We start from the raw sequence: 14,269 nt of genomic DNA on the forward strand, positions 1-14,269 counted from the left end.
AAATTACCAGGTTCTAGAAATTGTCTTTCGTTTTTTGGTAGCCGTAAAACTTAATTGATTGATTATTATTCGTTAATGACGGGCGAAGTATATAATCATAAAGCATTAAAAAAAAATAAGAATTAAAGATATTGTACGACCGAATGACCAATAGATGAAAGTTAATTTGATTGTAATATAATTTACAAGGTATGGTACCTACATAGGTACATTTTATTGCAAGAAATGAACACGTATTCTTCGACCTAAATGTAAAGACGTAGCAATTATCTGGAGATTATGGGGTGGTACATGAAGAGCCGTACCTTGCTGGCGTCCAAAGGATTATCACTAATGTCAACCACCGGGCCGGGGTGGTTCGGCCTCGTTCTGCAACAAAGAAACGGTTCGTATGAGACATACGAGTGTTATGTGTGTAGGAAATATAATTATGTATATTAAATTATAATAAATACCTATACACCGCGCCATCCTTTTAGAATAGCATTTGTAATAGGAGTAAGTGATTGTAATTTGAGAATCTGAAATCTGAGACGTTGTGTATATGAAATCCTATAGTAAGACTATTGAACAGTTTTCAATTATAATATGAATAAATATAAAAGTATTTTATAGAAGTATTCGGAAGTTACACGACAAACTTAAGTTTTCATTAACAACTAAGCTCCTGCGCTGGTCACGTGGATATATTTTTTTGTAAAACTTGTTGATTCATATCGTAGGTACAATACATTACGAGTAAATAGTAAGTTAGCTACACGTGGCAAGGGCTAAGCAGAGGCGCTTACATCATCGTATCTCCGCCCTCCGCACCGCCGGCGCCACTTGTTGCGACGTCGCGGCGCCCCCTCCCCCCTCACACCACCCTTCCCACCCTTAGCCCACTCCGTGCCGGATTTCCTGCTAATGACTCGTCAAATGGACAGCTTTCTCGCTGTTTGCTTTCCGGGATATTAGTTTTATTTTACGTGAAACGGCGATTTACATCCGAACAGATAGATATTGATCGACGTTTAGTTCTATTACGATGCTCATGCCATGAAAGGCGTAATGGTACTCTATTTTATGGTTGTGAGTTTTTGGAAACAAATATAATTTATGGTAATAGATATAGCCGTGATTTGAAATAAGAATAACGCCATCTATTAACATGTGCATTTAAGAAATTAAATTGGCACAATGTAGCCATATTATTACAAAGATTACAAATTACACCTCTTTCCCTTCGCTGTTTAAACATTCCTTTGAGTAATAGCCCTAGGGCCTATCTTACCCAACACACCGCTGGTAATGTCCATTGAGCAGAAGGTTAAGTATAAGTAAATAGGGTCGGGTACATAAGTTTATAGCCTTAGGTATATTTAACAAACGTCCTCCTCGGGTCACACCAGTACTCATTAGGGAGCTTTGAAATCCCTCTCTGCTCGTTAAATATAAGCCGGTTAGTTAATATTTCCAATTAAGTTCAAATACCTTCCTTGGCAGACAACCACAAACCTGGGAAATATGATTTGATGCGTTGGGCGTAGCTTTTTATAAGTAATGAAAGTTGCGAAAGAATAGTATTTGTTATGAATGTTTCTTAGATGGGAAAAAGACGTAAAGTTTCTTCGGGCGGTTTCTTGTAATCCGCCAGCGTGTCCCTTGGAAAAAGACGTTAAGTTTCTTCGGGCGGTTTCTTGTAATCCGCCTTAGACGTTATGTTATGTCATGTATCTCTGAATATTTCGTCGTAGAATGTAGTCACTTATCATTTGGGGGAATAACCCTTAAAAATAAATTAAAATCATGCAATTGACATGTTATTTTTAAATCAGAATACAAATGTATATTGAGGGTTTTTTTAAACTTTTTTCTTTCAGGTAAATAACACGTCAAGTATTTTCTGATTTAGTTAAATGCAAAGTAGAATTCAGATTGTAATAGAGAAAATCTTAAAGAAATACATACTACAATTGCGAAATTGGTTGGGAAAGTTTTCCTCGGCTGAAGGTTAATTTAAACCCAGTCATAACCATGAGTTGTAACGCCTGCAGCTCTTTAGTTAATTTGTACAAACATTGTCATCTCAATTACGTAGTGTGTTTAGGTTTCGTTCCAACTGCTGAATAAACTCAGTTTAATAGTTGTAGGAAACTAATTAGAGAAAGATAAACCGCTCGCAGCCTCGGAGCGGAGTTGGATTGTGTTTCAAATGGACCGGTGTAAAGTTTTGCAGCGATCCGCGGTTCCACAGTTGTTCGATCTGTGTACACGGAATTTAAAACAAACATTCGAACCGTAATGAAAATGATTGTGGGTAGAAATACTGTTTCATTTCTGTTCTACTATTTAATGCTACTTGCTATGCAACATGTCGACGCTATTTTAATCGGTCTTTTAACTTATTTTTAATAAGACCTAAGATTTTTCTTTATTAGGTATATAAGACCATCCAGCCTATAATTTCTTTAACCAAATACAAACCATTTTTATTGACATGACAATCCAGAACGTAATTTTGTACCATATCCGTCGAGTCCCGTTTTGGTCCCTTCGGTTCAACTTTAGTTGTCCCAATTTTACTGTCATAATGACGTTGACACGATTTATGACTCATGCAATCTGTTATATCTTCCGTTAATGGCGTCGCTATAAACAGCCAAATTGATATTTTATCGGAGAGGGGAAGTTTTATTACAACGGCTATATTCGAATCTTTTAATCGTCGAACAATCAAATCATGTTATGGCACATAACTAAAGCTTGGTGATGTAACCCCCTGAGTTACATTCGCGAATAGTTACCACCCACGAAAAACATTTTTATTGACTATTTCGAAACACATTTTGCAAATACAATAAAATAAAGTGTAATCTATGTTAAGTCAAATCATGTTATTTTCACTTTAAATTTGTCTTTCTTGTGATTAAGACTGAATATAAATAACGTAGCTTTGTTAAATATTTTATTTTTATTACATATGTGATCACTAGTTACTTTATAACTACTCGTACATACGATAAACACACAATTACTTACAATTATTTAACGTACTTAAACAACTTAATAACATCTTATGCCCTAAGAATACATTACTTTTACGGGCATTCAACCCACTGTTCTCCGGCACAATCTCAAAGCACAGGTCAAAATTATAGGATCCTAAATAAATATTTATGTTTTGATTAAATTTGTAGATAAATAAAGACATTTGCAAACTCCCTAAATTTTTATTTCCGTGGCGTCCCACCTGCCGCCATTAAGGTGTCTTCGCGGTTTACGAGCCTTGCACGGCGTTCTGTCACGGCGACACTAGCGCCGCTGAAGACGGACAAATTGATATTTTGACATCTATTTCGTTTCTATTTGACGCGTTGAACATCATAATTTTAAGAGACGACGTTGACAATATGGAAATATACTCGTAATATTGTACATTGAAATATTAATGATTTCTTGAAATATTAATATTCCACTATTCCGGCAAAGTGTGCTGTTTCGATGAAAAGGTGAAATAGTAATTAGAATCATAATTACCATTGTCGATCCTAACGACCTATCGTAATCGTTATAATAACGCAAAAAATTAAAGGTAATTACTGTGATGGTGGTTGATAATTTTGTTCATTACATTTTATGCTGAACAATAACAGACACCTGTAGTAAATATAATAAATGATATTTACGTACAATTTATACAAACTTGAGTATACAGTAAACGAAGAAATATGTATATAATGAATAAATAAGTTCTGTTGGAAAAGGTTTCCGTCTTAATTAATAGTGCACAGATAAAATTGCATTGACTGTAGAACAAATATCTTACATTATACAATAAATTTGTCCTGCTCTAATTGAATTTATAGCGAAGCGGAACGCAACTGTTGTCTGAGATTGGATTATTTCATCTCGTCACCCGCCATCCGCACTTGCTGTACGACACCCGTCACCCTTCACCCTTCACCCGTCACCCGTAACCCTACACCTGTCACCCGGTTCCGCCCGACCGCGAGCGCCTCTGAGCCACATGTGGTACATACGTTGCGGTTAGACACTTACGTAAATATATTGGAAAAATTTTAAAAACATGAAACACAGATTTTTTTCAAACACTAATTACATTGAATGTATTTAATAATATACCTACTTATTACATCTCATATAAGTAATATATTAGGATGTGTTCGTAGCATACACACATTATTACCACAATCTTCGTAGGTGTTTATCGTAATCCTTATTCATATTCTACACTGCTAAATCGGGGAAGAAAAGCTATTATTGTATTTTTAGCAATTGTTCAATATTTTTATCTAATAATAATCAATATTTGTATCTAAACTGCTAAAAGTAGTGATTCATGACCACGATTATTACACGCGACTGCTGCGGTAACTTGAGTCGTCTAGATGCAGAATTTGCGTGTCAATGTCCAATATTCCGAAGAACACGAAAGCCGGCAGTTCCAACCGCTGTTGAATTGAAAAAGCAACTTGTATCGACAATGTGACGGTGGAAACAAAAAGAGCCGCCCGCGCCAGACGGAGGGCTTTTTGCTTTTGTTCGTACCTGTATTTGATTAAAAAATATCGCCTGAAAAATTCACCAGAACCGCTCGTGCTAGACTCGTGGGTTTTAATTGAAAAATTCGATTTTGATGTTCTATTTCTAACAAAATGCTAGAGTAGTTTTTAGTAACGTTTTTATTAATATACTACAAAAGTTTCAGCGATGTTTACAGACAGAAAATATTAGATATTATTATTAACTTTGCTAACTTAATAATAACTTCTTCTTGCAGCGACGGGAAAAAATCCCAATAATTCTTTACCAGGTACTTAATCGTAATGTCACGTAGCGGAACCTACAAAAGAACTGTATTATTGCATGTTAATGTCGTATGTTTCAGCATGTCCCTTTCAATAGTTCAATGAATTGGTTTAAATAAATCCCCAGTTTATTACCAGCAGATTGCTTCTTAGCATTGATGATCAAAGATTTGGCTACTTTTCGGAATCTTGACGTAACCATCAAATATTACACCCGACACTCGTTTGGGTACCTCCGGATCCTCAATTCAGCGATTGAACGCAAAAACGATAAGTAGCGTCACGATCAGTATAATTATGTACTAATGTAATGGATATTAATTTCTGACATTACGACTTACACAGCTACACACCAAAACATTAAACAGCAACGATGCATTCGCCACAACGAATCCCTGATGCTAAAAGTAGTTAGTCTGCTAGGCCGTTAGCTATTGAATTCCATCGCAACTTGCTGACTATCAGCTATTGTTGGCCAGTACAATCGAACGGTGAAACAGATAGCGCTGGTACTGCTGGCAGCACTATCTCCTGTGATGTCATATCGAATTGACGTAAATAGCTGCTGCATGTTTCTTGTTTGTATTTCATCGGAGTTGGTTTGTTGTTACAAGTTGCATGCGACTTCGATAGCAATGTCACAACTTGGCAATCGCATTTATTTTGCTGTGAATCGTGTGGTAATAGTACGCTATGCATTCCGGTTTAGTGCAACGCATATGTTTGTGGGTGACAGTCATTTATCCCAAGATGGACTGCATGCTCATTGGGAAGGAAGGCATAGAATATGTATTGTTTAATTTAATAATTCATTAAACCTAAACAATTACAGTGGACAACAATCAAGCTTTTCAAACGGACATGTACCCAACAACACGAAATGGCGTGAACGCAAAATGGCGGTTCCACAAAATGTCCGCCGGATACGCTTTGTTCGCCTTATCGCGCAACAGCAACAGTTGCCCTACACCGAAACGATTGAAAATGTTGCCGTTCTGCTCTTTATTATTGCAGATACCGCCCACATGACCTTTTTCATGACACTTTTATCGCTGAGCGGATGAATTCGATACTCGCGTTATGTGTTACGTGAGCCGAATAGTTGTTTTTACATTTGATCTTATTTACCGAGGGAAATTTATTTAAACGATTCTATAAATGTGAGCTCGTTGATATTGAGCGACTAAAAATAAAGTAAATGTTTTGATAAAATTGAATTTATTTCTAGATTGATTTATTCATCATACTATGATAATTTAGGTCCTCTACACATTCTATAATAGTTTCTTGGATTATGGGGTGGGCGTTATTTTTATTCTAAAGTGTGATCAATTGAAACAATCCTTAATTAAACGAATATATTGCAGCATGTTATAAGGTATAAGCAAAAGAGAAAAGGACTAGATATTCTTTCGTTTCGTGAATAATTTTCCCGTTTTATTAGAGTTAAATGAAACCTTTACTGACTCTCAATATTGAAATCGTTTTTCAAATCCATTTATGAATGTACCTATTCAATATTCAACCGAATAATATTTGCATAAATTCTGACACAGATATTATTTACAAAAGAAATTACTTTCGCTAAAAACCTAGTGAGGAATTATATAAAAAGTTTTATTATAACTTTATCATCATCACTGAAATATCTTATATTTCTAAGCGTTTACCAATCTGGATTCTAAAATTACTTTTTGTCACGTACTATTTTTCAGTTATCGGTTGCCCATATCTGATTTAGACCACAATTACCTTTTGATTTACTTCACATATCTTTATAAACTACATGAAGAAGGGACATGTGACTTTCCCAAAATATTTTGATGTATACGTAACACAATGTTAATATGCAACGAAACACATAGTCACAAAAATAGCCTATTAATTATTTCATTTAAATCATATCCAACTGGCCAACGTCGCACACCACTTGGTCCGGTAATTGGTTACTCCTGACTAAAATCAGGTGACGACGGATCCAATTTGCCAAGCCGCCTCCCAACTGTCCAACTTGGAGTGATGGGGTAATCGAATCGATATTTTATAGGGACGGGCTTTTTATATGATCCATTTAATATAAAATGTAATAAGATGACTTCAAGTAAAATTTTCGGATTTTATTATTTTCATTCTATGTAATAGAGTTCGTAGGTAGACCGGCTTACCGTCCATCTAATATTAAATGGTAATTGCTGCTCTGACGTATATATTGTCTTATTCACCTCATTACAGTCCTACTGCTGGGCTCAGGTCTCCTCTCAGAGCGAGAAGGTTTTATACTATAATCCACTGCCCTGGCCAAGTGCGGATAGCTAGAGTTCACATATACTAGAGACGATCTTTCTGTAGCACTTTCAGGCGTGTAGTTTTCATTATGGTTGTCGTAAATAATCTTTTTGAACAATTAGATTCTTAACTAAGGAAATACTGAATTATGAATAATTAAGATTATCTCATATTAATATAGTAATTACTAGACCATAAATAATGGAAGCAAACACCATTGCGTCTGAGGGTGCGTAGGATTCTGTTAACATTTACATTTACCCTTCATAAAGATATTTTAGCAGGTTTTCTCTATACGCAAAATATAAATTCAAAGGAAAGATAAAGGTGAAATAAGTACGCAATTCTAACACGGTACCGTTTGGTTCGAAGAACATGACGGGGCCTTTGTTATACCGCGGAGCGGTCCCAAGTGCTGATATGTAGGATTCCTTTACAATTTATATCACTACGGTTCCCCGAACAGACGGCGATATAATCTTTTCAACGAAAATTTTCGAAAAATACCTTTATCTGGCCATGTCTGCGACGGACGTTGTTAGCGAGCAGAATATTTAATAAATAATATCCAACAATGCGTTTTTTACTTTTAATGACAGCCCTACGAATTTCAATAGGCCTACGCTATTGGCGGATGTTCGTTACGTCGTACCAATGAGCTCAAGTTATTTGAATTGAGAACGTTCGGTGGCGGTAGGGCTGGCACCACCCGCGGGCGAGGTTATAATGATCTTTATTGTGTGTGAGTTTAGCGTTTACAGTAATGACGGGCCGACGCGGTGCCGGCTGGTAATTAACACGGTAGAGTTCATGCTGCGGATCTTCTATTGTTCTAGCAGTAGACAGTTTTGTCGTAAGCGTAAATAACGGCAAAGACATAATATGTTCGGAGTTATGTAAATAGTGTACTATTATTAGGAACGATATTTATAAAACAAAATAATAATTGACTACATGACAAGAATTTCCCATCAAAAGAGATGTACCATGTGACTTTGTAAACATCGTTATTCATATATTTATGATATTCACATCTACCTACTTATATTATACTATTCAACTAGCTTACGTGTCTGGAGGCTAAACAGTCACTTCGCAACAAGAACCCTGACACCCATAATCCATATAGAGGTTTATTACGGGGAGCAACTGAATTCCAAGTTGTCATAAAATGTTTGATGGTTGCCCACTAAGTTGTAAAGTCCAATTATGACGAAAGCCTACAATGTGACTTATGACTTTTGAATTTACAGATTATATTTTTAATTAAGATATTGCTCAACTTTTATTTAAAATTGAAAATGTTTTATTTGAACCAGAGGTTTCCGTGAAAAATGATGACTTCCTAATGAAAATGTATTGACATATTAGGTTCACATAAAGTTTGAATGACGTCAATAAATCCGTTATTTAGTTGATGCTCCACCATTTCTGTTTTCAATCGTACCTGATAATGTGGCCCATATCCAGAATCTGTCGATTTAGAATATTCCAAGAAATATTCCAATTCGCATAAAAAGTATTTTTAGCAACGTGAAAGTTTTATAATTTTATTATGAGCGCCTGTCGACTTGAATTGAGCCAGTCAATTCAACTAACAAATCTAATATGTCAAACAGACAAATGTCAATAGATAGGGTCGCCGTCGTTTACCGTTCCAACATCCAACACCATTATTCAATTTCTTTCCAAGCACGTTTCTAATATTCCAATTGTCACTTTGAGAAAAAATGTATTTGTAAGGGGAAAATATTCAAGACTCACCGTTGGAAATATTATTTAAATTTCGCCACATATCTTGATGACATCCGTACTAAGTCTTTGCTGTGAGAAATTGTGAAAAATAAGGAAATTTCAAAAGTTGGTCATTTATTAAATCGATCAGCCAATCAAATTGTTTAATAATCCATTATTTCATATGATGTTTAACACGGTAATGTCAAATTGTAAGCAAATAATCGGATATAAATCACTCTAGTAATCTGTTAATGATGACTGGCCGATTCACACTCAATTTGTAGGCTGATATTGATGTTGATACTAGGTAAATGATTCCAGAGCCCGCACACAAATCGGGATCAACAATCGGTACGGATAATACAGAATATAAATTCACATCAATGATTTGTGGGGTGCCATGTTATTTGAAATGAACAGAATGATTTTCCATTTTATTAATTTGTACAGATATCCGTATAGCAACTGCTCGGCACAATACCTCTGATGTTTCAAGAATAAAAACTAGCTTTAACTGTAAAGACAGTAACGCTTTTAGACGTCATGTAGAACTAGAATTAGATTGTTGGTTTTCAAATGTCAAAGGTGATTGGTGGTGGTGAAGTGAACCTTTCCTCAATCGACCACATTGATAATAAAACCTTTGGCGTAACGAGCCCAGTATTGATAGAATCATGAATTAATTCTTTATTATTTAATCAATGTTTTTGGAACAATAAAATGTACAACCATTTTCTCCATCTCATTTGTGTTAACACGACGTGAATTTGGGTCAATCATATTCGCATTGATTCAGAGATCCAGCGCAAATGTTCGCCGGCAATAATTCCAGCAAATACATGGACAGACAATCATTTTAGCGCAATTTCGCTGAGTTCGGACAATGATGTCACAGTACAAAGGGCGTGTTTCGGGAACGATGACAATGGACCGGCGGCGGGACAAAGAACGAAACACAATGTAATTAATTTGATCGATATGTTACGAGTATATACGACACAATGTGCCTGTTAGACGAAACCACAAGATTACTAGGTTTGGTTTTTGCCCAAGTTTTCTATTCTATTTTTCTTTTACTATTATAAGTCTTTTTAGATAGGTCTGCAAAAATCATATACAGGTTTCATAATGACTTTTTTAGTTAATCAGGTATTCTCAAAGATATGAGAGTGTATACCTCACAAAATTCTATAAATATTAATGGTTTAATTTTAAAAAATAAAAAAAAAATTGTGCTTAAACATCTTGTATTTTGGATTATTATATTATAGTTCAAATGTTGAGATTAAGAAACGCATAAATAACTGTTTCTTGTACAACATTAAGTCAAAATATTTTAAGACACGAATAGCGTATTTCTATAAAAAAAATGAATGGCTAATTAATGCTCATAATAAAGCCACTAACAGAAAACATTTCTATGAGAGGAATCAAAAACTCATTGCTATTCAGTGTGGCGCGCTCATTACCGGGGCGGGCGGGCAGGATATTGGGACGCTCAATTTTAAAATTTAACAAGCAAACTGCATTCCCTGTCTTGCCTCCCTGCTGACAGAGCTCGTTGCATTTTAATGAGCATTTAAAACAGAGGTAATGGCCTTGTCACCTTATTATTCGGGAATACATTTTAACGTCTATTAAACGTACAACAGTTTCTGAAAAGGGAAGGTGCAAAACGTGTGTATGCGCTTATTTACGCACGGAGCAGTTTTATTTTTCGGCGTATTTAAAGTAAAGTTTTGTTTGTATTGAAACAAATTTTATCCGAGCAATGCAACAAATTCAAGGTGGAATAATTTATGTGTAACATTATTCTCGCGGAATACACGACTAATATAATACGATACTACGAAAAGAAAACAAACTGAGTTCTAATTTCTTTCTCATATGCACAAAAAGAAAAAAAAAAAGAAAAACTGTAAACGTTATTAAAACATTTTCATTTAAAGTTTAATGAATAAGTCAATAGTGTCGAGGTGAAAAATCAATTTAGGTACACTAAATAAACATTAAAAGTGTGTAATTAAATGCAAATTAATTCGGAGGCAAATTCAAGTTTCAGTATGATGGAAATTACAAGCTGTCACCTCCATTACGAACCGTCCTCTAAACTTGCGGTCAATTGAAAGCGTATTCAAACGCTTTTCGACCAAAAAGATTCTTGCATTATTTATTTTTAGCGGAGAATTTTGACTGAATGGAGATTCTTGTGAATAAACTTATGACATGGTTTATTTACTTCATTAATTAACGAAATCTGCACAAAGTTATATTTTCATGTTTCAGTTTTTTTTACTATTCATTGGTTTTATAACAAACCTTCATTAAGATTATGACATACGTACATAAATCAAGGTAACAAAAAATGGCAATAATAAATGTTCAATATAATGCACCGTACACATAATTCGTGTTACATGAAATATAATTTTGAAACTCGTTTATTGAAAATAAAGCCTTCGTGTTACATTTGAGTTTCATACAGCAATGAGCACAGCGAGTGAAGATCGCGAAGACAAGTGAAACGAGCTGGAAGGGGGGTAACGAGGCGTAACGAGGTGTACGAAGCGCTCCACAATGAAACTGTACCAAATTGTTATATCGAATGGAAACCAGAGCTTTGCTTTGATATTATATACAGTTTTGGTATTGCAGTTCAAAGAATGGCGTTGAACATTTGTATGTTATAACGTATATAATAACGTCAAGCCAGCTTGACGTCATTATAAGGTACTTTAGGACGTGTTTTCTGCATAATATTGAATATATGTTGAACTGAATGTTTAATAGTAAATTTATATATTTTCGATAATGATTTTTAACATAGGTAACATAACACACAAACACACAACTAACATACTCGTACCTACTAAGAATATTTTTTTTTATTATTACCAAAACAAAAAATAAACTCAAATGTTTAGACGTCCATACTTACAATTTATCATTTACAATATTTTTTTTATTTCATACCCGTCAATGAGCGGAGCGTACTATTTCCGCTCACATTCGACCGGGTCTAGTTTCAAGTGCAGGTGACAGCTCCTCGGCGCAACAAAGCCGTCACGAGCGCCCTCCAATTTGTAATTTCAGAGTACAATTGTTCAGTGAATCGAACGGGTAATTTGCTCTTGTACATACAAATAGCCTGAATATTGACTTGCTTGATTTTAACCAGAAACAAACGATAATGAAGTAGAGTTGAAACAGCACACTATCAGTCTTTTTTTTATAATATAGGAGTAGCAGACGAGCATGCAGTCCACCCTGATGGTAAGTGGCTACTGCCGCCCATGGACATCTTAAATCAACCCCAGATAGAATTACATATTCCTACCTGAGGTCGGCCACAGATGCGCCGCTACTCCTGAGGACTAAGCTGGAACACCTCGGAAAAGTATGTCTCCCTTACCACACCCTTCAAAACGGATCACAGCAGAGCCTAACATTGTTGTTATTAGACAAAAAAAGGTGTGGCGGTGGTGCCGCCGGAGTCAACCCCTCAAAGGGTACTACCACCTTCAAACCTACCACCTTAATTTCGTTTATTATCACTTTTTTTTCATTCATGATAGGCTCTGTCATCATCAAATGTTTGTGTGACTGATTGTTTTATTCGTATATTGATATAGAGTATGTACGAAGTATGACATATGTAGACACTTTGATATACTACTAATATTGTATTTTATTATTATTATTATTATTATTATAACAAAATTGTGAACTCAGCAGATTATGATATATGGTGTATTAGCATTTCTAAGAAAACATTTTAAATATTTATAAGACTTTCTTTACGTTAACATAAAATGTTAAACACATAAAATAATAGTAATTTAAATAACATCGAATGTCATGTGTAAAGTTTCAAAGGGCGGGCGGGAACAGCGCCCTCCGCCCGCCCTGTAATTTGCGTTCAACGTTATTCTAAAGCGTGCAGTGAATTATAGTTAATTGAAGCCTTTGTGAAGGTGTGCTGTTTACGAAGCGTGGGTATGAAATAGGTTTTACGCGAGCTGAAAAAGTTATGAGTTAGATAACATTTGGAAATTTAAGAGGATACCCTAATTAACCCTTAATAACAAACATGTCATAAGTTGTTAGCAGGTTTGTTACATTACGCTTATATTTACACCGTTTTATTTATCTTTTGTCTGACTTAATCCATTCACTATCTACCGTTAAATTAAAAACATCTAGATTAAAGTTGATTATTTTAGAAGTTTTTGCGCAATTATTCTTGAAACAAGCAGATAAATATTAATTGCAAAGTCATCGTTAACTCAATATCATAATAACTTATATTTAACTAAAATATATAATTTCTATCAATGTTCTATATAAAAATATTTTAATATTAAACGAGAATTTCTTGTGTATTCACGAGTATGATTCTAGGAAGCTGAAATATTTTCAGGAGTGAAAAGCCTTTGTACCGTCAAAATCGATTCCCAATTCCCAGTAAATCACCAAATATTTCAGTGCACATAAAATACATCCAACAGTAAACCGAAAATAATAAAGAATATAGATAACAACAAATTATTTCATGGAATAAATTTATTACAGTTTCATAAATGCAATATTGTATATGCAGGACGTGTGTGGCCCGCGGCGGCGCACTGAACAAAGCTCTTTGTTCCTGTTCAAACAATACTAATGAGGCAAACTCTCATTTATACGAGTATTATTATAATTTTAATTACATATACTGTGAATGGAATAATTTAAAATTTATATTTAAGCGCACCGAGAGGGTAATGTTGTGTGCAAAAAACGAAACATGGCTGGCTTGACAAATAATAAGATTTTTTGTTAGTTTTTATACAACTGTATATGTTTTAAGATGATTATAATAATAATTGCCGAGTTCATAAGGTTGCTAATATACTATAGCGTATCAAATACGCGTCTGAACAGATAGCAGAGCCGGCTGACTTACATATGACCATCTTAAGCTTGACCACCTCAAGAGTTCGGGCGTTGCCACGCATCTGTCGGTTTAAGGTATAAAGTGTATAAATAATGTTTGTAAAAAATACAATACTATTTGTTTATTTAAGCTACTAAATTATATTAGTTTTAAAATGTGTACAAATACTTCAAATAACCATTTTATTCACCATAATATATCACCATATAATTTTGTCGCAAGTAACACCGCAGTCACAACTAGTAAAAACCAATTTGCATTGAAACCCGCAATACAGCCTCACATTTACATACGTCAAGCTTATTCGAGTGCATTGTGTATGCAGCATCCGTGACTGCTCTGATTGTTTCGATACAGAATCCGAGATCTCTGCGTCTAGATGTTGCTAATCAATTGTTTGGTATTCAGATCGTGGTTATCTGTTTCTCGCATGAAGACGGTACACGAGTGTATAATGTATCGGATCTTGATAAATGGATTATTGTAGTTGGATCTATGC

At 34.9% G+C, this 14,269-nt stretch overlaps 1 protein-coding gene across 12 annotated transcripts in view; it reads right to left on the reverse strand.

Moving 5' to 3' along the window:
- Window positions 1-14,269, reverse strand: part of Tomosyn (syntaxin-binding protein tomosyn) — a 311,646-nt gene that overhangs the window by 24,272 nt on the left and 273,105 nt on the right. For all 12 annotated transcript variants that reach the window (XR_012102579.1, XM_073076316.1, XM_073076314.1 and 9 more), the window contains one exon: window positions 306-369. Coding sequence is in view for 10 of the 12 variants with exons in the window: in XM_073076316.1 (XP_072932417.1) it covers window positions 306-369 (64 nt within the window). In the remaining 2 variants the exon portion in view is untranslated. The remainder of the gene's footprint in view (window positions 1-305; window positions 370-14,269) is intronic.

This window comes from Epargyreus clarus, unplaced genomic scaffold (assembly GCF_041222505.1).
Source record: "Epargyreus clarus isolate Ecla_fem2 unplaced genomic scaffold, WU_Ecla_fem_2.2 ptg000009l, whole genome shotgun sequence".
NCBI classification, from domain to species: Eukaryota; Metazoa; Arthropoda; class Insecta; order Lepidoptera; family Hesperiidae; genus Epargyreus; species Epargyreus clarus.